The sequence below is a fragment of the Vanellus vanellus genome (assembly GCF_965231255.1).
Source record: "Vanellus vanellus genome assembly, chromosome: 19".
Lineage (NCBI taxonomy): Eukaryota > Metazoa > Chordata > Aves > Charadriiformes > Charadriidae > Vanellus > Vanellus vanellus.
In genome coordinates this window covers 6,755,744-6,781,743 of record NC_138924.1, presented here as the reverse complement: position 1 = coordinate 6,781,743, position 26,000 = coordinate 6,755,744, and the positions used below count along the sequence as shown (strand labels likewise).

At 40.4% G+C, this 26,000-nt stretch overlaps 1 protein-coding gene across 3 annotated transcripts; it reads right to left on the bottom strand.

Annotated features, from left to right (window-relative positions):
• Window positions 1–155: 155 nt before the first annotated feature.
• Window positions 156–25,440, bottom strand: YWHAE (tyrosine 3-monooxygenase/tryptophan 5-monooxygenase activation protein epsilon). Of its 3 annotated transcripts, XM_082493146.1 has the most exons (7): window positions 25,249–25,440; window positions 12,958–13,157; window positions 7,227–7,333; window positions 6,184–6,390; window positions 5,236–5,372; window positions 2,681–2,727; window positions 156–1,093 (listed from the first exon to the last, which is right to left on the bottom strand). In XM_082493146.1, exons 1-6 carry the CDS (start codon window positions 25,310–25,312, stop codon window positions 2,720–2,722), a joined length of 723 nt encoding a protein of 240 aa, XP_082349272.1. In that variant the 5' UTR covers window positions 25,313–25,440; the 3' UTR covers window positions 156–1,093; window positions 2,681–2,719. The 3 variants fall into 3 exon arrangements, with proteins under 3 accessions (XP_082349272.1, XP_082349270.1, XP_082349271.1); XM_082493144.1 differs by lacking the exon at window positions 2,681–2,727; XM_082493145.1 differs by lacking the exons at window positions 2,681–2,727; window positions 25,249–25,440 and adding an exon at window positions 23,695–23,763.
• Window positions 25,441–26,000: the final 560 nt, after the last annotated feature.

The window sequence follows — 26,000 nt, the reverse complement described above, 5'->3', positions numbered from 1 at the left end:
CTTACTGCTAAGACTGGGGTCTGTATCTCATGGCTGAGGAATAATGCTCTTACTTCTCTTTCTCTCTCTCCCCCTCCAAACGTTCCCATTACAAGTGACAAACGAAACTTATTCTTGCTGAAATAACTAAAATAGAAAAGAAAGTCATAGTAATATTTGGCATTTTTAATTTAGGTTTGTTTTATTTAAGTTTAATGTTAATTCCATGCTGTGTTTCAGTAAGAACAATACAGATTCTGTATCTGTGGCTCCAGTCAGATATCCAGTAGTACAAATTAGCTTCAAGTTACACATACTGAACAAAAGAGGTTGAGCGAGCGAAGGGAGATGGGGAAAGGGGAGGGAGAAAGAAAAAAATATTGAACACGCATGCAGGCTTATCAATGCCACCTTCAATGCTAACCTGCTTTGAGGAAAAGTAAAGAATAGGCAAGAATGAGCAGCCACGGATTGTTGAACTGTTACCAGCACCATGATTTTCAGCAACATTTCAGCAGTTTGGAAACTTTGTTTTTATACAGTAAAACCACTACAATATATGTCCCAATGCAACCTGTAACTTCAAGCTAAACACCCAATTAAGTTTAAACATTGGTATAAAATTCAGTTTAAACAGTTATAAAAAAAGAAAAATGCCACCACATGCGCACTACCTTGCCATAGCAAATCTCTCCCCTACAAGTCTAACGGCCTTCAGGTGTAACATCCACGTCTGATGGCAATCTCGCCACATCTGGCAGGAGACAATACAGTAATGCTGAAAGAGCCTTTACGCAGTCCTGTTAGTGTCTTAAAGAACCTAAAAGCTGGCACCAGTAAAATCCACAGAAATTCACTCTTGCCTTTAAGAACTTTTAAACTGTGTAAAAAAAAAAAAAAAAAAAAAAAAAAAAAAAAAAAAGAAACCCAACAGGGCAGGAACCTAAATTCTGAGACCCAATGTAAAAGTCAGATTTGGTGGTTCTCAGAGTGACACTGAGGGTTTTTGTGGGGAAGGGGAAGGGTGGTCAGAGATGGGTTCTCTTGTTGGCCTTTGTGTCTCACTGGTTTTCATCTTCCACATCCTGCAGCGCTTCTTTATTCTGTTCTTCACCTGTGAAAGCGTTTAAAAATAATGGAAGATGTTAACTTTTCAAAATAAGACCTGCAGGATGGTTTAACAAGCATCAAGAGATTAATAGTTTCATGCAAGTACACACACACACACTCACACACTTGCAGAAATGACACACACGCTCATAACATAGCCAGTTCTGGAGTGAAGCGTTTCCATGGAAATTAAGCCTTCTAAATCACCTCATCACATTTCATACAGAACTGTAGCATGGGCTATTAGAAGACGTACTCAGTCATAAGGACAAACAACAAACCACCGTTTCTGAGAACAGACTGCGCATGTGATCAGTCCTGTTGATCAAGGGATGAACAGCCAAGACAAAAGTCATCAGAATGGCTGTAGATCAACATCCTTCAATCAGAAAATACCTTCCTAAGAACCTCATCTCTACTCCAGAGAGCACTAAGCACGTCTATTCACTAGCTACAGAAATGAGACCAAAACAGGTTTTAGAAATTAAAGTTTTTCTGCCCAAGTCCACTCAAGTCTCAACAACAGCAAAGTACTGCAGTCAATTTTATAAAATAACACTGATGTCATTACTATTAAAGGTATCAAAAGTAGTGTAAAAAAAACAACACAAACAACCAACATCCCTACTTCAAGTCCAACATGACAGGAAACCCTAGGCTTGAGGTCATGAAAGGCAAACATTTTGTTGTGATTTAATTTCTCCTGCAAAATGGCTAGTTTGGACCTATTCAACCAGGCTGCGACATGCAGTAAAATGGAAGTCTCTGTCAAGACTCTTGTGTTTGGTTATACTTTAGCTGCCCCTGGGTGAGATGCATGCAATGCCTTCTGCACATCTTTGCCCAATTTCTACTGCAACAGGAAAAAAGTTTAATGTACTTCAGCTAGTGCCATAACACATGCACAATTAAGTTAATTGGTAAGAGAAACTGAAAAAAGTTTTCTTTACAATTATCCTTAACCATGTGAGATGGTACTCTTTTAAGGGCAATAAACAAAAACTATCCATTCAAAAAAATTAATTTGCAATAAAATCCAATCAGATGAGACTAATGACTTTCAGCATCTAATCAGAATGCCTGCTCAGAGCATGTCCAGATTCAGAATTATCACCAGGTACAGTACAGGGTAGATTTTGGAAGAGGTGGCCTAGGAACACAAGACATCTGACATTCCACAACAATAAAATTTACAATTAAATTATCTGTTACGTAATTTTAAGAGAGGAAAGCAGAGGCCCTAGCCCAGGAAGGTGATTAGAAGATCTGAGCATGCTCTAGCCAACACACTTAAGCAAATACTCCTGTAACAGGCGATTGTGAAAGTACTTTTCATGCCCAAATATTCTTAATATCCATCCAGGTATGCAGCTCAATTCCCAAACACGTCAGTTACTTTGGATCTTAGTCAAGTGGATTGGACCTGGGTAGGGGGAACAGGTCACAAATTGGTAGAACATTGCTTAGCCCTGGAATGGAGTCAAAGATACAAGCAATTTATCAGCAGCAAGAAAGTGATAGAGGCAAGCACAATTAGTGATCAGAAGGAAACTGACGCTGAAAAGTTCATTAAGCCATGACGAAGACTTACAAAGTAGAGATTTTAGGAAATGAACAGTTGGATTTTCCTTTAGGAATCTATACAGTGGGAAAGAAGGGGAAAACAGGAATCATATGAAGACGACATTACAAGCGTGAGAATAAACTAAACAGCTCGCCTATGACATGGTTAAAAGATACAGTAAATGAGATGGAGAAGTGTAGCAGCTGAGTAAGATTGTAGAAAGTCATTCCCTACAACCTACACAACTGAAATCAAAACAGGCAAAAGCTTAATGCAAAAGAATGAGCCTCTTTCAAGTCTCCCCCACCCCTGAGGAAACTGGTAGTTGTGATGAACTTTCTCAGTGCTGCTTTATTGACTTTTACCAATCGTCAAAGGCTCAAATCCATTTCAGAAAGAGAGTTCTGGAAGCAACAGTTTTAAATGCACTCAGCCAGTGTATGAGCACAGTATGAAGAAATGAGAAAACTTAACTCTGCACCTATGTCTAAACATTAGGCATAAACACTGACTTTTTTCTGGACCTGAAGAACTGCACCACAATTTTAAGTGGTTCAGCAGTATTTTAAATTTCATAATCATTATCTTTCTGGCATACATCATAAACAGCAAATAAGATGATCTGAAATACTTCAGAAAACATCAGAAAACATGAAAATATCTTTTTTCTATACAATGGAACTAATTAGGAAACAAGAAATTTGAATCTAGATTATGCAAAAGAATATAAAGAACCCCTGTAAATCATATGGTTGAACTTCTATGATATATGAGAAATGAGGTACACATTATTCAGCTCACATGCAAATATAGATAGCTTTTAGATTATGTTCTAATGCTACTATCTGACAACAGTGCTCCAGCCTTATTACTTCACCGAAATAGTTTCCTCAGTGTTCCCACAGAACACCAGGATATTTGTCTCCATTTAAAAAAAAAAAAAAAAAGCGTAAAATAAAAGGTCATATCTTAATTGTGGGAATTGGGAACAAATTTCTTTTCCAATGCCTAACTGTCGCAAGGAAGGCATCTAATAATACCTGCAGTATTTAGAGCAGAGTCTGTACAGATCCACCCAGGATACATAGATATGCTCCTGCACCATTAGATACTCTTACATCTTTGAAAGCAAAGTGTGATCTCTTGCAAGAGACTTCGTATGCAGGGTAACGCAGGAGCCAAGACCCTGCAACACTGACAGTTTTCCCAGTTCTGTCAAAAGTCCAAAGTAATAGGGGCAAAACGTGACCTGCAACATTTGCTACTCATGATCTATGCAAAGAGCCAAAATCTATCAAGTAACAATACTTCTTTAAAACAAACCCATCAATCTTACACAAACACAGGTAGTCAATAAAGTTATGAGATTCTACAATTGTTTTCAAATGGACACTACACCAATAAAGTACTCCAAAATAAACAATATATGGCTATCACCATGCTTCAAGTAATATCTTAAAAAACAATTAAGACATTTATCTATTTGAAGTTAAGCAGCAATGTTGTTTCATGTTGTTTCAAACCTCTGTGCATTTTTAAGTACCTAACATGCTGTAAACAGGACTGACTTCTTTTTTTCCCCCTCCTCCAAGATAAAGGCAAAGAAAGCCAGCTCTCCACTTGTCTCTCCAGGACATTTTTGCAGAAGAAAATGTGAGTTTAATCTTTCTACATAGAGACTGTGTTTAATTGTTTAATTCACTACCAATAATCAGTGAAACAGAAGGCATAACTCAAAAAAACCTAAAGACGAGTAAGTTTATACTTAGCATTGTATGTGAGAAAGTGTAAGAAAAAGAAGCCCATTCAGAATGCCAAAAACACCTCCACCCCACTTAAAAAAATTAAATAAATATCAGGTGTTAGTAAACAGAAGCAATCAACGCCCACTCCTCTGATACTGCCAGGGGACATATTTGGTATTTGCTCTGGCAACAGCCCACTTCAGGAGTCACAACCTAGCGTTTCGGGAGATTAAAGTACTTCAAACATCTCAAGTAGCAAATTACATTTCCCCAAGCTCCCCCACCCCAGTAACAAAGTATTTTACAAAATCCCTTTTCCTTTTGTCTTCATAAGAAAAGGAAAAGATATGGAAAGTGCTGTAAGGTGAAGTGACTAGTATGATGGCAGTAAGCCTTCCACTAAAATGCAAACAGAAATATTGAGTGACCTGAAAAAAAGGAGGAACTAGATAATTTGCAGTATTTCCTCCTGCACCGGAAATTCACATCTGGTTGGAATGACAACCATAGATGAACATGGCCATAAGAAAGAAAAGCTGAATTACATGAAGTCACTGCTTTTAAAATAATCACAGATGACTAACCAGCCAGGTGGGGAGGAAAAAATAATAAATGAATGTTACTAATTCCAGACCACCTTCCTTCTAGTGAGAGCTGAAAAGCTTCTCAAAAGAAGCTGGTGTCACCCCCATCAACTTATCCAGCATTAAGAAAAGACAAGTTCAGGACAGTCAATTATTATCAAAGACAGAAGTAAAACACCAGATCAATCTACATTTCCATGCTGTTTTCGGGGCAGAGATTGGGGACAGCAGCATTTTAGAGCAGTCTACTTACCATCACCCTGCATGTCTGAAGTCCATAGTGTCAGATTATCACGTAACAACTGCATGATAAGTGTAGAGTCCTTATAGCTTTCTTCACTCAGTGTATCCAGTTCTGCAATAGCATCATCGAAAGCTGCTTTTGCCAACCTATAAGCATAGAATAAAATCAGATTTAACATATGTTGCTAAACAGAATCCAGAAGCACGCAAGTTAAAGACACCTATCTTCTAGTCTGGCTACATGATATCCTTCTGCAACAAATTTTTATATTATTTAACAGTGTTTAGATATCCAACCAAATATCTCCCATCTTCAAAAACAGTCACTTTGTGCGCCTAAGAACAGTATCTTTTTACTCAAGAATACTGGTTTTATAAATATTTTCACATCTTGCAGTACAACTGATCAAGGTCTGCTAAAAGCTTAAAAGAAAGTATATTACAAAGCCTGCAATGACAAGAATAGAAGACAAATGATATTTGCTTTGATCCTCACTTTTACACTTCTATGAGCTGAAGCCCTACAGACAGATGAGCTATTGTCATTCTATGCACACTCAGAGTTCACAGAAATTAGCAGTATGACCCCTCTTACCTTGTGTAATAGCCAACAGCAACAGGCAAGTTAAATCACCTCACACTTTTTGCAGGGTAAGGGCATACCCAGAGTTAACATGGCAAGTTGTTAAATTACCATTAGTTGATCAATCCAAGGTTTTAACTATTCTGCTTCTCATACATGATCTACTGCCAGACAAACAAAGGGGTCTGGACTCAAAATGGCAAAGTTGAAAACCTTCCCAGTGAACTGACCTCAAACAGAGCAAGTCATCAACTACAAGCAGAAGAACGCTAGTCCAGTGTTCCCATGGAGGAAAAGCAGATACCCAAGTAGCAAACACTTCTGGCTTGTTTGGTATTCACATAAAAAATTCCCATCTTCCCAGTCATTACCTACCTGCAGGCACGATCAGGAGAATTAAGAATTTCATAGTAGAATACAGAGAAGTTGAGCGCAAGTCCTAAGCGGATAGGATGTGTTGGCGGGAGTTCTGTCATTGCAATATCACTAGCAGCTTTATAAGCCACCAAGCTATTCTCTGCAGCCTCCTTCCTGTCATTTCCTGTGGCAAACTCAGCCAGATACCTATGGTAGTCCCCCTTCCTGAAAACAGAAAGAGAAAGTCAGTAGTCCTTATTTCCCCACCAGTCACTGAATTAACAGCTTAGTTCTGAAACCGATGTTTATGTATTCACACACAAAGGATGCTGCTGCTGAATTACTGTCTAGACAACAGTGCATTAGTATTTGACTGAATTTAAACCATCAGGCAAGAAGAATCAGTTTGGGTTCACTTATTTTCTTACATTAGTACACCCAATCATAGTACTACCTTCTACATTACCAAACTGTGTTGCTGTACAACTGCAGCTCATCTAAACCAGACCAGTTTTTGATCTGAAGGATAATCAACTAGAGAGGAAAACACACCTGATCATTTCAAGATGTAAACTATGCTCCAGAAAGTAAAAAACATGCAAACTAGCAATTCAACAACATACTCCAGGGCCAGGTTTCATTTGGTAATGCAATTTTTAAGTCGACACTATATATGACAGTTATCCATCTACCTAATTTTCTTCTCTTTATGAAGAGTGTACAGCTCATGCAAGAAAACACCAGGACAGGGATGTGATCTCTACATTATTAGCTCAATTAAAGAAAACAGTTGTTTCTTAACATAAGCTTTTGTGCAGCTCTTAAATATAAGTTCTCACAACCTTATTCCAAACAACATCTATCAAAAAATCAGGATACGATCAGGAAACTAATGCCTCAAAGGTAGCCAAAAAGGTGTATTGGTTCGGCACGACTACACTGCCCTCTTTTTAGAAGAGGTTACTGTGGTTGAGTGGGCAGAAAACACATGTATAGCTACTTTATTTCTGTGTCTAGTTCAGATACAGGAAGAGGTCACTGCCTCACAAGAAGATACTTACATTTTGTAATAGAAAACCTTGGACTCGCCAGTGTTAGCTGCTGGAATGAGGTGTTTGTCCAGTACATCCAGAATGTCACAACAGATTAACTTCAGTTCAGTCTCAACCTATAAAAAAAGAAAAAACAGCAGAACAAAAAGGAGGCGAGATTAGCACATAAGACACAGCAATTTCAAAAACATCCAAATATCAAACGGACAACATCATAAAAATCCAAAGAGGGGGAGGACAGAAGAAAAAACAACAACTTCAGCTGCTCCACAGGTGCATTAAGCAAAATAGTTCTGCATTATTAGCTGGCACACAAGAAAGGCAAAGACTGATGTATGATGAAATGCATAACTGAATAATGGAATTATGAATTCCCTGGAAGACATCTTACTAGATAGATGCATTAAGTCTGTCTCAGGATATAATTCCTTACTGCAAGGCTTGCACAACTCCTAATTTTTTAAGTTTTTAATCCTGGAAGGCTACCCTGAAAGTGGCAATAGCAAATGGGACAATTTGAAGGTAATTAATACAAATCAGCTAAACTCCATTCCACCCCAGAGTTAAACGGTACCTTCAGAACTAGTTTCTAGTGACTGCTCGGGAGGCAAAGCTCTAACAGAAGAGCCTTAAGATAAAAATCATGGGGTATCAGAACAGAATAAAGATGTGCCACACAAACAAAAAGGTCAGGTACAAGAGGAAAACAAACTCTAGAAGATACAGGCTTCAGAAGCAGGCAAAAAAAGCAAAGCTCAACAACTTGAAGAAAAAGCAGAAATTATCAGCACTAACAGTGAGATCTGTGGCCAAAGAAAACCAATATACAAAGCCTTATTCAAAAACAGATATTGGATTTTAATAGCCAAAGTTGAAAGCATTTTCATATCACCTTCATTTTTTCTAATTTAGAAAGCAAAGTCTATGAGGTTAGGCTTTACCACAGAGTTTCACACCTGAAAGAAAGAAACTAAGCATACCCAAAATAGCTAAAAGCTGTCTTTTGACATCAACATTGCCAAAACCAGACTTGCTCTCAGCATCCCCATGTCATTCACGGCACGAGGGGTTGGTTAAGTGCAGATAGTAACCTATTGCTCTTTCGTGATTTCACAGTAACTTTCATAGCTACAAGTTGAAGACAACTCTGGCTCAAGCTACTTTTATAATGATAAAGTAGATGTTTTCAAGCAAAGGCATCAACATTAGTTACAAGAAACTACCAGTAACTGCATGCTCTTGGACCACAAGAGCAGCCCCATTCAGTCCACCCTTTCCTATCCTCCCACCTGTGCAGTTTTATTTTCTTCTTTCTTTTTCTTGCCATGTAATATTTTTATCACCAGATAGCTCCCAAACTATTAAGGTTTGTAACCACAACATCTATCCTCAAAAGCTGGTAAAGTTATAGATCCAAAATATATGTTAAACTGGCACATACATACACATACCGATTTGTACAAAATGACTTAACAGATTGGCAGAAGTTCCTTTAGAGAATTAATCTACAGTGAATTTCATATACAAAGTGTCAGAATGCCCTAACATTCAAAGGAAGGGTTAGATGCTATAAAGTTACATGACAAATGCTTAAGGAAGTTGCTGAAATATGGTCACTTGAGAAGAATCTACTTCATATATTCTTGGGCTACAAAAGCTATAAAACCTTTGGCCAGCAGTCAGTTCCTGCAAACTTCTTTCCTCTTGATCCTCTTTTTCAATGACTTCTTTTGCAGAGAGATCTTCAGCAAAACTGCAAAGAATTAAATCAGTTTCTAATCCTCTTTTGTTAAATAACCATACATGTACAAACTTCTATTTCATCTCAGACAGACCTTTTTCAGCTTTGCTTAAAGGTTCAGTCACACAAGTTATCAGAGATCAGCTGCTGTCCACGGCAACATAAATGTCCTGACTAAGCTTAGTTTAAAAAGATTTAATACAAATTGAGTTGATTAGATTAAGAACAATACAAAAAACCCACAACAAAGCCCTAAAAGCTCTTTTACCAAAAGACAGAGTGGTTCAATGAGCTCTGCAAAGCAGCAAACCAGCACAAGAGCCCACACTAAGCCTTTTCAGAGCATTCAGAAAAAGCAGGTTTAGGGTCTATCACCATTCCAGCTCCAAATATGACATATAGTACTACAGTCTCTCACCAGCAAGGAAATGCACCCCAATGAGTGCATAGAAGCTTCCACAATCCACCCTGCCTCTCTTTATTTTAGTGGTAGTGCTGGCTTAATCAGATTCCAGACTGTGTTCTTAGCTCTGCAGATATAAAAGCCTGTAAACCACCTGGTGATCTAAATAAGGAAACTTATTAGAAGCAACGAGTGGAAGGGTAGCCTGTACTAGTTCTTTGACCTGTTTTAATACGTAGCCTCCAAAATAGCTGCACCTCACAACTGAGATGCAACATGAAACTAGAACGGTAGGAAACAGTTGCTGAAGCCTATAACCTACCTCCCTCCCACCCCTGCCAAAACAAACTGACAGACCAACCACCCACGTTTACACCAATTCATAGCCTAAGCTTTCTAAGAGGGGAAGGAGAAGAGAACTCTGCAGCTGCCCCAAAACACAACCCAGGTCGTAAGTCAGAGCACTAGACACACATAGTCTCATATGCCACAAACACAGACCAGTAAGAGAAGATGAATACTTGTCCTATGCTATTAGGGAAGGGATTTGGTTTTACTGCAAGGAAGTGAACTGCATTATGTGCAGAAATACACCACTTCATCCTCTCAAGGACAAAGAATGCAAGCTTCAGTGTGTTCTCATCCACTGAGATGCAGTCAGATGACAAAGCCAGGGGCTCTACTTTTGTGTATCCAAATGGCCACAGAACCCAGAAAGGCAGCCTGTCTACAAAGGAGGAAAGGAAGTAAGTGGCATTTCCCCCCATGGCTACGTATGTTTTGCTACATTTATCTTAAGTGGTTTGGGTAAAGGCACAGCCTGGCATCTTCCATCATCTCTCAGTATTTCCTAGTGTATACCTCAGACAAAACCAGCCTGGCCCTACTCTGACAACACCATCATCCCTTGAGTTCTGCCCCAAGTCACACTAGCTAGTAGCTCAAACAAACTCCAAACATTTTAAGAGCCATGTGCTAAATTATAATAAATACTGATGTAGACCAAAACCATCAATTACTTTCACAAAAAGTACACCTTCCATTTCAACTCCAGCAGCTGAGCAAGGTCACACCTGGTTCTGGTGGTAGGTGACAGAGGTGTGTTTTTCTGGAGATGCTGGTTCTTTCCAACTCCCTAGTGCTTTAAACTTGGCCTGTCAGCCCCCAGACAAGCGTTCTGTTGGGGTTTTTTCTTCTTCAGAGCCTTTTAAGACTGGGAAGGGTCTCCCAACAACACTGAACTTGCTCTGAAAAATACAAGAGAGGCTATTTGTTGACAAGGTAGCATAGCCAGAACTCTGCTGAGCCTGCACTTAACCTTATCCCTTCAGAGAAGCACCGAGCATGTCAACAGGGCAGCTGTGCTACTGTCCCAGCAGCAGTTGAGAAGCATTATCCAAACCTCTGCAATATGTTCTCCAGGCCCTTACTGCTCCTGTGCCACCTTGCCAAACCCTTTAACTTTCTCCTTACAGTAGATGCTAACTCACAGTAAGTCTCCCAGCAGCTACAAACAGGATCAGGTCTTCAGCTACAGACAATACATAGAAGCCTCTTGGAAAACACAGGCTAGAGTTGAGTAGACACTAGTCTTTCTCCAGTACCGAACTACATTATGTGGAAGAGGGCTGTGGAGAACTGTAAAGCAACTGACAGTTATTCCCTTTAAGGATTTAACAGCTGAAGATACTGTTGGCATGACACTGCACTTCATGTGGCCTCTCTCCAGGTACTTCAAAGACTACATACATATACTTCTTGCACACCAGTCTGCTCTACACAGTACTTGCTCTCTTTACAAGAAGAGATGCAACAACACCTTTTTTATGGTCCTTTCAAAAACAAGAAAAAAGTCTTTCCACTCAATTTTAAGGATCTTTGGCAGAAGATAGTAACCACCCACAAAATGCTATGCAAAAAGAAACCCTGGAAGCACAAAGACAAATTTAAACAATCATCAGATAGCTATTGTCTTATTTTATATGTTCTCTTAGAAAGATTTTAGACACCCATCAAGAAATGGTATTTGGGACTGTATGTAACTGGCAGAGCCTCATCCCATCAGCATGCCAACATAAAATTAGAAACTCACAACTTTAACAATTCCATGGAGCAACAGAAACCGTGTGAGTCAACAGAAAGTAGTCCAGAGCCATTCCTGAGAAAAGATTTCCAAGCCAACATCATTTCCATTGGTGGTATATGAATCAGTGCCAGGTGATATAATAGACTTCACTGTTTCTCTGGAAGTGAAGATCTGAACCATGTGGAGGCACTTGCCTCAAATAATGGAGATTAAGTCTCTGCAGAAATGTGTGGGATTTAAATAGCATGGGAGCATGCCTGCTCCGTGCTAAACCATCATTTAAGAAGGGGGGGGGGGGGGGGGGGAGGGAGGGAGGAGGGGAACAACAACTCACTGTTCTAATAGCTGAAGGTTTCATTAGCCCTTACCGATGAAAGTCAAAGCTTGCTCCAAGTTCTCCATTTTAGGTAAAGCTGCACAGACTGACTAGACTCAGCATGAAGTTATGTGCATCAATTTTTCCCCCCTCTCAAGAGAGAGAAAATAGCAAAGCCCTAGAGGTTGTTACACACGCAAGTTTCACAGCTGAGATGACCATAACATCTTAACATCCCCCATCCCCAGGAACATGCAGTGCTTTATCACAAATTGATTGCTTACACTGATAGCAGTTAAACTGACCAGCTTAGGGACAAGAAAAATCTGTATTTTATAAAGAACTAGACCCTGTCAGAGAAGCCATACTATCTCAGCACTCATTTCAACGCAGGCATAGCTGTCTGACCTAATAATAGGTCTGCCAGTTCAATTGTACAAGACTAGCTGGGCAACTATTCTTCACTGTCACCCAACTGCTAAGCACTTAGTTTACAGCAACTCCTGCCAAGTTTTCATCTGGGGGAAAAAGTAACAAAACAAGGCCAGCGTACACAAAATGCAATCACAGTGATAAAAGACAAGGTAAAGGAGTCAAAGTGGCCATTTGGCTTACACTTGCCTATGTTTATGCCAGGAACAACACCAAAGATCCCTCCCCAGTGTTGGCATTTCAACCAACAGTGCTAGTATTTTGAAGTCTGTAGGACAAAAGTACTGCAATAGCACCAAGTGTCAAAGTCTGTATGAGCCAAAGCAGCTTATCAGAAGTAGAAGCTTAACAGCCAAACACCTCCTTTGACATGGTTAATCTTCCAAAAAAAAGTTGCTTGGGACAAGTCAGGTTGGAAGGTAAAGAATAAGGCCTCCTAAGCACATGCAGCCTCACACTTGAGTAAGCAGGGAAGAAATGAAGTGCCAGTACAGTTCAAATACTTACTGGATATGTTGATACACTGAAGGAAAAGCCCTCCCTTTCTCTTTTGAGTGTTTACACAAACACACCCAACCTCTCCCCTTCACCAAGTATATTTATTCTCCAGACAAGGAACAAACTTCATCCTTTCAAGACTGTCACCTTATTACAGCTGACCACCCTGCAGGCAATCTAGAATACCATGGCAGCTTATAGCAAAGGTAACAAAACTGGACCTTAACTAAATGGCATTATGCCGCAACACCAACTACATCTTACCATTTGCCGATATTCCCGAATCATTTTTAATTTATCTTCTCCACCTTTGTTTTCTTCTTTCTGTTCAATGCTGCTGATTATTCTCCAGGAAGCTCTTCTGGCTCCAATCACATTTTTATATGCAACAGAAAGCAGGTTTCTTTCTTCCACTGTCAACTCCACATCCATTCCAGCCACTTTCTTCATTGATTCAACCATTTCTAGGAGGAAAAGGTCAGACAATTATTCTTATAGCTACAGCATCTTTCAAACCATTCAACAGAAGTTGTACATTAATGACAGCTTACGAAAATAGGCTCCCTCCTCCTTTTATACACAGTTATTCCTCACTTTTATACTGGAATGTTCCAAACAAATTAATGAGCATGTACACAAAGGGAGTATCCGATGTTCTTTTAAATGCATTTGACAAGGGTCCCAAAAAAATTCTTTAGAGATAGTTGTTTTGGGCTTTGGTTTTTGTGGTTTTTTTTTTGGTGGGGTTTTTTTTTTGTTTGTTTGGGTTTTTTTTTTTGAGGCAGATAAAAAGGATTCAGCATTAGCAGCAAACACATTTTTCACAGTGGATAATAGTTATCAGTACAATCCTATAGGAATGCATGGTCTTCAAAGTGCTTCAGAAAAGGCAATGAATAGTGAGAAAATCATGAGCAAATACAAGACACCTTTCAGCACGGTGAGGAAAAACTGAAGAATACAGAATGCTCCACTGATTTGTCAACTGGGATACAGTATAACATGGTATTTAACAAAAAAAAAATAATCCAGACTTGAATAGATGTAGAGAACTGTAAGTACTGTTATTAGGGAAGCACGTTAAAGTTCCAAGATGAAACCACCAAAAGAAAAAGTAGGTGCTTGGAGAAGTAACAAAAGAGTCATCCTGAGGATAATAACCAGAGCAACCATATCCACTCATGCCAAGCAGCTGTTTACACTGAAAAGTAACACACAACATATAAATTTATAATTTAAACCTTTTGAAAAGGGCTTCTAAACTTGAGCTTAAAAAAAATTACTAAATATGTTTTTTGTATACTCAAGTGGAAGCAAAAGTTTAAACTACTTAAGGAAGGTTATAATCCTTTCGCTATCTAACCACACTATGATTGCTTGTGACATAATAGAAAAATAAAAGTTGAAAACATTAATTTTACACTAATTGAGAGCCTAGTATAAGACATCCAGGAATCACAGGTTTTGTCCTGCCACACAGTGCTTCAGTTAATTCACCATTTTCCTTCCAGCTTCTAGAACTAGTGGGAATCCCACAGACAGAAAACAAGACCATTAACGAATAAGACTAAGCCACAACTACCCCATCTACTCAACAGGACAACTGTTTCACTCTACCTGGCAGATAGCTATGAAACTAGAATGACACAGAATCATATAGTCATTTAGGTTGGAAAAGACCCTTAAGATTGAGTCAAAAATACTTAGCTTCTGCCAAAAGCATGATGATGTGATTAGGCTACGCCTCCCATAATACGATGATTTACTATTCTGTGGCTTATCTATCTTGCCCACTCATCATCCCTCCCCCATCATTCTACCTCCTTATGTTCTGCTGTGTCATGGCAGCACATGCAATGAGGAACTAATGAAGCTTAACTGTCAATTTTTTCCTCTGGTGCCAAAACTCACAATCATAACAGGCATAAGCTATTTCAGCAATGGAACTGTAGGCTCAATCTTCTTCCCTGGCAGGAACAATGTTATCAGTCTTCAACAGGTCTCCATATGTGTAGGACAAAATTTTATAGTGGCCCTATTCTTACCAGAATCAGAAAAAAAAAAATCCTACCTCTACCAGTAGATTTTGCTAGACTTTTCCAAATCGCAGAAAGTAACAAAAAATCCAAAGATTTGATAAAACTTTCATAAAACACCACCCTACTATTATAGAGTGGTGAACTGTCTTTGCTGAAGACTTCAAGAGTTGCCTGAAAACACTCCACATACATACAGTTAGTATTAACATAAGCATGCAGTACTGTAATTTAAGCTAGTTAGAAGGTAAAGGCAATACGATATAGTTACAATATGCAACTTAAATAATGCAAGCACTAAGACTTATTTCCTGAAAGGTGACCCTACTATCTATACAAAGAATTTACTTGAAAGCTGTAAATTTTTTAAACTACAGGATTTAATTTATCTTGTATTTTGAAGTTTCTTAAAACAGCAGAGCTACGCCCAAGATAACGTGCCTGACAGTTAATTTTTGTGAACAAAGGTGACAAACGGGAATTAACACTTGCAGTCTCCGCTACTTGGGTACTTTTGCCAAGCGCCAGCAAGAAATGTAGGGTTCGTCTTTAAGCTTAATGTTTAACTGCCCTCAGATAAGAGGAGTAATTGAAACTGCACTACATCCGCAGTTTAAGAAATTTACCTGTATTTGTGAATGCATAGCCCTCCCTTCAACCGTTAGTTGTAGAAGTTCATAAGCTGAAGAGATATCCTCTATGTAAATACGAATAATTTGAAGTGTCGAAAAAGGAGGGGGTAGTCATGCCATGCTATTTATCTATGATGCTCATTCCCAGGCATCCACTATCAATCTGAAGATCTTTGGTCTGACCCAGTATGACCATAATGCTTTAATCAAACACGCATGATTTTACGTATGCGGCACACTTCACTAACCAAAAATCACATTAACTTTGTCTCATTAGATCTCCTCTGAAGTTATGAAAGCCAGAGGAAACCGAGTAACACTTAACACCTCTGGAACTGACAGGTTTCTGAAGTACACCATGTCTATTTCGATTACACTTGCAACATTGTGCACCCTACAGTGATACAGCAACACAAAGATTACAGAAGATCTAGCTTTTCTTTAAAACAGAGTTTATATTCTTCTGTCGTTACCAATTGGCATTAACTACAGAGCATTTCAGTCATACTTAGGGTTGTACTGCAACACTTCTATAGATATCCTGCTTCTTGATGAAGTAAAGTAACTATTCACACTTACATAATAATACAATGATACACGTGCAATAATTACTCCAGAGGTGTGGAGGTGAGAAACATGTACAGTAAGTTTCCAAGATCTTCTGGCCTGCATCAGGAAATTACAACAATTAGGGGAAAAAATGAACAAATTTATCAACTGTACTACAGGTTTCCTTCATAATCTCCTCCCTAGAAGCAGATTTGTCTAACACAGAAATTTAAAAGAAAAAACTACACACAAGACTTGCTGTTTCCTGTAAACAATTATCTGATTCTCAGAGCACACTCAAACATATCATTACAAATGTAATCAACTGCTTAGATTCTGCAGGATTTTATCTATTGCCAGTCTAAACACCTACAAGCCCTTGAAACAGAGGTCCAACGTCTCTGCACACTGGGGGACAAATCAAATTGAAGATGAGCAATGGCTTTTACAGAGGCATACCTAAGACCCAGTCCTACAAGAAGCACAGCCTCTATCAGTACATATTAGTCCTGCTGCATCTCTTCAGTCGTCTGCATAGAAGGTCATTAAATAGCATCTTGTAGAACCACCATAACCACAGAAACAATGGTGCCAAAAGTTAACTGCTCAGAACAACTACCAGAAAACAGGCCTTGTCACCCCAAGACTTTTACAGCCATAAGTTGTTAATAAACCAAAAAGACTTCTTGCCAAGTGACAGCCATCAAGAATAAGATGCTGAGGGGTGTGGGGGAAAGTACCCAAGGTTTCCTACATTTGCGCTGAAGCACAAAATCCTCAAGCTTCAGCAACTCTTCATACTAGGCACATGCTCTTTTTTAATACACTGATGAAGGGAACTGAAAGGTCTTCTCCAAAATCTTAATCCTGTTACTAGTTAAATACACAACCACAGATTAGGATCTCGCCCATAAACAAGTGTCTTACCCAAAGACAAAAGATTTATCAGCCTACCCACTAAGCTCCTGGAAAAAAACATTTCTAGTCTAGTAAAGCGCCCAATTTTACTCACAACACAAAAAATCTGGGCTGATACTTCAACAAGACAAAATAATATTATGCATATACCTTGGTCTTCCACGGTAAAGCCATAATCCAGCCCTGAAAGTTTAAGCCTGATGAATAATCTTAAGAACTCAGGCAATACAAAAGCAAGAGGACAGCATATCTGTATCTTCTCCAATAGAAAACTAATTCTATATAAAAAAAATAAAGCCATATATGCCTGCCAACAGAACAAATATTTTATATTTCAAGTACAGCTTTACCTATCTGGAAGATTCCACAAGGAGGTGAAAAGCTCAGAGACCACTCACGACAAGATACAAGTCTGAGATTACGTTTCAGTAAGAAGGATTACTGCAGTAATGACAACTCATTGCATATATAATTCGGAGATGCTTACACTGCATTATGGAAAAAGTAGTGTTATGCAGATTCAAAAAGACAAGAGATCGTCATTTAAGTGGTTAAATTCCAGCCTTTCAGTTGATTGCGGCTGTCACCTTATTATGCTACTGTCAGATCATGCCACCACCAGAGCAGGAAATCCCGAAAGTGTAAAATGTGGAAGGATAGGAGAATATTCTGGAGAATGACACACTTGCCCTAGATTTATACCCTTCCTCAGGCATTTGCTTTTGGTTGTTATAAGAATAGACATTTGGTCTGATCAGGTTTGTATATTTATTGTGGTGTTTCTTATGGAAAAAAGGTATTTAACTGAGACTCAAAACAACTGCCTAAAGATACCTCAAAACTATAATAATGCCCCTGCCATTTTTTAAGTTCCTACATTCTACTACTATGATTAAGCTTGGGTCCTCATTGCAAACATTGCTGACTCATCTCCAGCCACTGCAGACTAACAGTAGGGGTGCACACACATTGCTTGTAAAACACAAAGGATTTGAACAGTGGTCACCATTACACTGAGTGCTACCTACATAAGATTTTTTAAAAACAGGCTGGTATGTGGCTTGGGATTGGGGTTTTCTTGTTTTAATATGAAAGACAAAGATCATGCCTTACTCTAAGCTAAAAAGTAATGGGGAACTTTACAAGTGATGAGAAGCATACCTTTGATAACCACCTACTAGGGGCCAACCCACAGAATTTGTCCAAAGGGCACAGCGGATAAGGAAACTTAATAGTTCACAAAAATAAAGAATGCTTCTTTACCAGACAAAGATGAGAAACTATTTGTTGCTTTGCAAACTCTAGAAACCCAAGCAACTCAGGGGAACTGGAATACCTCTGTGTAAGGAAATAAGTTATGTATTTTTTTTATGTATTATGTATTCCATAAATATTATGTATTCCATAAAAATGGAAACAAGTTATGTACAGCAAATTTAGTGGAAAGACTAAAAAAACCTTCCCAATATATGATAAAAAACTTAAGAAACAGTAGACCATACCAAAGGAGTAACCAAGTATCTGACATTCTACCAAAGCCTGTGCTCATAACAGAACCCACTTGGCCTAAACAAGGGCTGATACACTAAAGAAGAGAACCTGTTAGGGCAAAACTACAGTATTTGCAACCTCTAGTTCAGGCATCATAGAGCGCTTAAGTCTCTAACTAACTACGATGCTACTACAGTGTCTGATTTTTCTGTTTGTTTTACAAAGCACCTCGTTATATAGCATATGACGGGGCACTCCTAATCTGATTTTCAACAATACACAGAATCTACTTCAACCCTACTGCAGAAGTAACTATTCCTTGCCACCTCACACACTGGTTCAACATTACTGCAGGAAAAACATGAGCTAGAAAATTCTATTAGTGGTGTGCTTAACTACCAAAAGAGGAACCATGTAAGTGAGAAAGCTTGCTAAAATAAGAACAGAAAAAAGAGCTTGTTGAGTAAAGGTAGTATGGAGATGACTTGATGGTCAGCATACTGAAGACTCAAATCAAAACTAACCTTAGGAAAAAACAGAAGGTGGCATTCTTAAATGCTATGAAGTTAACAGTAGCAGAAGCATAGCACTTCAGAAAACTGAAGTTGTGCTTTAAGTTTAATCCTCGCTATTCCCCTTATCTAAGAGGAATAAAGCAGACCAAGATCTTCAAGCTTCTAAGCTACTGCTCAGTATCTATTTCAGCATTTCAGGAGCTAAAAGCTGCCTATCAGTGTCCAGTGTGTGGTGAGGATGTGAAGAATACAGCAGAAAAACACGTGTTCACCACAGAAGACAGCGTACCATAACCAGTATTCAGAGAAGGCTGAGCACAAGTACTAGTCCTGTACTTGTTCATTCTTGGAATGAACAAAAGATGATCAGTAGCAAGTCAGAAGAACTCAAAATAAAGTGGCTGATCCTAAACTGTTGTCTATAACCTCTCAGTCAAGACTCTTAGCAGCAGCAAATACAAAGTGGCTAACAATTTTCAAAAAGGGTTCCACAGACACTCAGGAGGAACTACAGAACCATTAACCTAACACTCACAAGGGGTCAAGTTAACAGGAATTACATTAAAAAAACTGAATAATTTGGTATATGCATAAACAATAAGTTGCAGAGCATCACCTTCCGTAAACATAAGTAATGCCTCACAGATCTACTGTGATGCTTTGAATGTCAAGCATATGGACAAGGAAGACACAATTGATATAGTCTACCTGGATTTCCCAAAGGCATTTGACAAGGTCCCTCACCCAAGGTTCTTTAAGGAACTCAACTGCCATGGGATAGGAAGCAAAGTCCTCACATGGATAAACACTTGGCTGAAAGACAGGAAACAGGGTATGAATATAAGACTTAAGTGTTCAGAACGGAGAAAGATCACCAGTGGAATCACACAGTGATCTGCGCTGGGAAGCATGCTAACATTTGTAAGTGATCCAGAAAAAAGAAAGCACATAGTAAGTACTAACTTAGTAGCAGCAGCAAACTGCTAAGAACAAACGCAAAGACAAAAAAGATCTTAAGAAATACGGGCAAGCATATTTTCTCCATTAAGTGACGAGTGTAACTGTGAAGATTAATACCCATAGATTGCATTTTCCCCCCCCCGAGAACTGCATGCCTCTACCTGGCATCAGCAGACACCATCCTATCCACTACAAATTCAAGCCAAGAGAAGGTAGGCTTATCTTTTCATCCATTAGGAACTCTTCTTCTGAACACACTATTACATTGTCCATGTTAGGTTTTTCCTCTTCTCTTAAGACATCCTGCATTTGGCAAGTAAGACTTAAGAAATGGCTAAACCAGTCCATCAGCTTGCAGGGAGGTGGGCAGGTGGTTTTCCTCTCTCTCCATATCAATTTCGTCATGCCAGCTCAACACTTCTTTGACCCCTCAACTGGCTGATTCAGGTCACCAGCTCAGAAAACAACTACTCAGGAAAAAAAAAAAAAAAAAAATAATCTTTCTTGTAATTTAGAGAACTGAACTGGCTCCAAGGGTCAGACTAGAACCCAAGTAAACATGAGAAACAGCCACGGAAGAGAGGACATCCCTCTTTCAACAGTGAGACGTCAGATTAGCTCACCTCACTTTGCAGCACTGCACCTTTAGTTTCTAAAAGCGTAAAATAAACACAATATTAATGCTTACACACAACATACATTTTTGCAATTTTTCTTCAAAGGTCTTAATCTACTTGGGGTGCTCCAAGCACATGATTACAGGCAATCAAGTGCAGGGTACAACTAACAAGGTAGTAAAAATTGATAATACTATCTTAAGATTCCTATCTAGAACATGCCACATTTATCACAATGTGCAAGTTTTATACAAATGAGCATAAAGGAACCTTACAACTATATTCCCAGAAGTTAAAACAACTAACAGGCGGAGGCAGAAGAAATACCAAAGAATATCCATCCTACACAGTGGCTTAGACTATAATTTTGTGGCAAAAGCAGCAGGTTATACTGCTGTTCCTTGTATAAGGTTTTTGACAGCTGGTGCAGACAAGACACTTCCAGCATTTGGCTGCATGACTCTGCACAGTTCTATAAAGCATACTTGTACTTTTATGCACTTGGAGAAATACATGGGTTAAAGCCAAATTATCCAAGCAACAGTTCTATTTTCTGCATAATCAACCCTATAGACTATCACAAGTTTTTCTTGCAACAAGAACATTATTTCTAAGTCATCACTATCATCTCTTCAAGCTGTGAACATATGCTTTTCTAAATAAAAAAAGGTTTCTCCAGTATTTATAACAAAAACTTTAGTTTGAAAGCAAACATAGGCAAATCTAAAGACTGAGCCTCCTCATGCATTTCTCTCCTTGATTCAGATCTGCTACTAAGTAGTCTTCCAATACAAGCAACTCAAGTGTACTGGACACAAACTCAGCTTCTGGACTCCTTGCAGAGAACCAACCCATCTAATTTTAGATGTACCAAGAGCAACCAAAGGAGACAAACCTCAGGAGATTCAAGAGGGCCATTATGGAAAAGTGCCCTCTCTCACACAACTCTTCACGACCAGAAGTCAATTTTTTATGGCCCAGTATGTAAATGCTAATCATTTAAAAAAATTAACAATTCCTCCAGCATTGTCTTGGCCATACTGTACCTCTTAGATTCCTACACTTCTTAGGAATATGCTGAGCCAATTCAGAGAAAAAGAGCAGTGATGCCCCGTATCACTACAACAGTAAGACCTTTGACAGACAGGTATAACTACTAACCATTAACATGGACAAAAGCAAAAAATAAAACCCACAAAAAAAAATCTCATATGCTTCACATTTGCTTGAAAGAGACAGGTCCTCTGCAAACTGAAATTAATATGCAACTTAAATTCTAATTTGCGACAGTTTATTGATTGATACTTCATTAAGCTGAAATTTCAAGACCTATTACTACAAGACAATTATTTCCAAAATGGGTTCAAATTTGGAATTAAGTCCACTGCTGCACACCTTACTGCCTTCATAATAAAGATGCATTTCCCCAATAAACAATTCATAAAAACATAGGAGTCAGCTGTTAGCTTGCTATATTAGGAGCCAGGGGAGCTGTCAAATAGGGTTTTTTCCTCTTCTCCCCTGTACCATGACCATCTGGTTTTGGGGGGAAAAAAGCTCCACCTATTTCTCCTCACTTAAGTTATACCATATGCAGATTTGAAGTCATATACTTCAAGACCTGTAGCACAAAACTGCTATTCAGTATCCACTTGCAGTCTACCTTGTGTCGCAGCATGCTTCTCACCCGATTAAAAGAAAGATGTTACCTAGCTTCCACAAAGGACAATGTGAACACAATGGTTTCGACATTCAGGAGCAGTCTACAGGAATGTAGATACACACATTCTCTTGATAGAAGGAACTCAAATGCTAGTAAGGTAATTTCACAAACCAACGCAATGTTGCCCACTCTAATTGTTTGCCAAAAAAAGAGACAATTTATAGTTATGTATTATTGTAGTAATAACAGTCTTTCTCACAAAGCTTCCTGTATTGTAAGTAAGCTTTCTGGCATTTTGTGATTTGTCATGACATGTCTAAGCAGATCTGTGAAGATATTAAGAGATTTGGGTGTCTATCTCTAGAGATCAGGGCTTAAGTGCTACTTACACTGCAGAAGTACCTAGAAAGTTGTCCCCTTAATCTGGGCCAATATACTGAGGACAGTACAGACACAGGCCTAGATTTCCAACAGTTCACAAGTACAGCCTCTAAGACTTTGTAAATTCTGTAAGTGGGTCAGGTAAGTCACACCAAAGCAGCTAGTCAAATGCCCACCATAAGTGCTGCTATAAATGCTATGAACCATATATAGAAAACAACCCACCACAACACCACTCTCAAAGCCTCAAGAAGAAAGAATATGGGACAGAACTTAATGCTATCCTAGCACTGAACACAAAAAATTGTCATTCCACACTTATATTCAAGTTACACAAGAGATTTGTATTCCAACTTATTTGTACTTACCATCACACCATTTTATATGCACCAATTAATAGCTGTGACCTTATGATCGTGTATCTCAAAGATCAAACTGAAGAGCAAAATGAAGAATCACTTAACACTTTCACCATACTGCTTCCCACACAATTTTGTTCACAGAATTATTTTAACAGTCTCAGCTACGATCTTGACAGAAGTGCTGTATTTCATATAAACAAGAACAAATTATGCCAATAATTTTTAATTGTTTCAGCTGAACAAGAATACAGAACTAGATGCTAAAACCATACCGCCAGTACATATTCTTCCAGCCCATAGACATGAAAGACACGCATTGAGACCAGCTAGCAGAACTAAAGGGTGCACCTTAAATGTGTTTAGCCAACTTGATTCCAAAGAATTTTGGAAGCCTAAAAACCACAGCATTGATTGATTTAAACATGACAACTTCAAGTTTTGTGTTCCGTCCTAAAATGATAACGGTCTCCTTACCATTCAGAAGCAATATATCATAAGTAGTCTTTTACATTTTGACCTAGCCAACTTGTTTCACAAACATCCACGATACTGGTAGAATAGAAAGTCCATTGAGGGAAATGCTGCACCAAGGCAATCCCTACTAATCAATTTTTATTAGTTGACAGGAAGTCTGATTGTTTTGCACTGCAGATCTCTACAACAGGGTAGAGTCCAATTACTTTCTAGAGAACTGATTTACCACTGACTAAAGAAAATGCCAGAAAGACAAGCCATGCCTCAAAAGCTCCCAAAGACAATGAATCCTCCAGGATGTTGGCCAAGCATCCATCTTGGGTTTCCACTCAACCCAAAGCCAACACTTTCAGTTGCACTGACTCATCCATACCAGGTGGAGAACCCTTTCCTCCCTACTCACCAAACCAAGTCCAGGAATGCTGCTGGAATTGGGACTGGGGGTCAGGGGGAAGGAAATGCATTTTCCCATCTCACAGCCTTTATGGTAGGCAACAAGATACTGAAAAAAAAACCAAAACCCCCAGCAGAAGCTGCACACTTACTGCAGACTATGTAATTGCATGCATCCCTCGACCCAAGCCAATTAACTTGTACCCCAGTATCTGGGGTTTTGGGGGACATTTTGTTCCTGTAAGTCCCCACAGTTACTGCAAAGACTGTTTGATTTGTCTCATTTAGTGGAATTCTTAGTTCTACCTTATTTCCCTACTGGAACTGTCACAGAATTAAGCCTTATTTAGGCCTTCCTTTTTTGTTGTAGCTTCTATTTTCCTCCTCAAAACATGCATTTTTCAGATGTTTTGCAATAGTGCTATCAGAAGCTTTCTAAGCACAATTCAGGAAAAATATGTCATTTGGCAAGACCTTAACCATGTTGTCTATGAAAATTATGAACAGAAAGTATTTGGAGTGTCTTCCTACCTCTAAGTGAAGTGTAATGTCACACTTTTTACATACAAGGGTATTTATTTCACTTTAAATGAATAAGGTCTTAGGGCAAATGTAACAGTCCCAGAAGAGTAACTTCATCGAGAAAATTAAAGGCCCTTTCTATTATATGCAAGGGCAACATGTTTAAAGAAACAGTCGCAAGACAGAAATTTTGGAGGCATCAGACACCATCCAGGGCTGCCAGTTCCTCCCCTCTACCACTTTTTCCCCAGCTATGAAATGATCAGGCACAGCGCACAAACTTACAGGTGAAAAAGGATGAAAAGACGATGCTGGAAAAGTAAAATGAGCTGTAGTAATTTCTACCGCATAATGAAAGCGTATACATTTTCTTTAGGCAATTAAGTATCATGTACTCGATCCCTCCAGGGCGAGAGCTCGCTCTCTCTGGGTTTGCCAGGGGCAGCACTATCTGCAACCGTAGGCAAAGGAGGAGAAAGAAAAGCCCTAGCCCCCTCCCCCGGGACCCAATACGGCGAGCAAGCCTCTCCCCAGCATCGCCTCTCGAGGGGCCGAGAGAGCCGGGCACCCACCTTCTGGAGAGCACGGCACTGGGCGTTGTCTGCGGCGAGCCGACCTCAGCCCCACACCGCCGAGCTCCGCGAGGTCCGGGCCGAAGGTAAGCAAGGCCCGAGCCGAACAGGATCGCCTCAAGCCGCGCCACTCAGCGGCACGAAGAGGGGTAATGGGGTCTCTTTGTCGGGCGCCCCGAGGCGGGGGCGGCTCCCCTGCCCCCCCCGGGACTCGCCCTTCGCGGCCGCCATTTTATTCCCGGCTTCTGCCGCCACCGCCCCCCGAACCGGGCCCCGCCCAGGCCCAGGCCACCCACTCGTTCAGGCCCCCCATCCCCAGCTCCACCAGCCCCTTGGGGCGCTCCCAGTCGCCATTTTGTCTGTGCCCCCCTCCTCCGCCCCTGCCCCCCCTCCCCCGCCCAGCCGCCATTTTGTGGCCGCTCCCTCCCTCTCCCCTTGGCCTTGCACGGCCTTCCTTAGCCAGCGCTCACCATCGTAGCGCTCAGCCTGCTCAGCCAACTTGGCCTGATAGACGAGGTCCTCCCGATCGTCCATGTCCTGCAGGCGGGGCGGCGTCGGGGACTGCACGGGGCGGATGGAAGCCGATGGGTCTGGGGGGCTCAGCAGCTACCAGCTCGCTGCTCTCCGGGCAAATATGGCGGCAGCACCTCCTCCCGCTGCATCCGGGCACTTCCGCAAGTGCGCGCATGCGCCCTGCGGCCTTCCATGGCAACGGCGGCTCCTTGGCAACGGGCGGGAGGCGGGGGCCGGAGCAGCAGCGGCGGCGGGAGGCGGCAGCCGGGGGGTGGCGGGACCGCAGCCGCCCGCTCCTCTGCCCGATTGTGGCGGGGCCGCAGCCGAGAGGGCGCCGTCGTTCTAAGGAGGCGGAGGGGGGAAGTGCGGGGCCGCCGATGGCGGGGTGGGGCCGGGCGGCGGGTGCCCGGCGGGCTGGCGGCGGGGGGCCCTGTCTGGCGTGAGGGCGGGCCGGGGTTGCTCGGGGAGAATGGCATTTCCCTCAGGGAATGTGTTTCTACTGCCGTCGAACGCTGACGTTACTATTTGAATACCTCTCTCTGTGTGTTTTTGTACAAATCGCCGGGTACGCTCCATACATGCATGGTGGGGAAGCTAAGCATGAGGGAAAGGCAGAAGGTCCGATCTAGCAGGATTCTGCAATCTCTCCAGGGTGTTTACTCAAGCAAAGTACCACCTCCGATGCAATGTCTGACGTGGGACATGATAG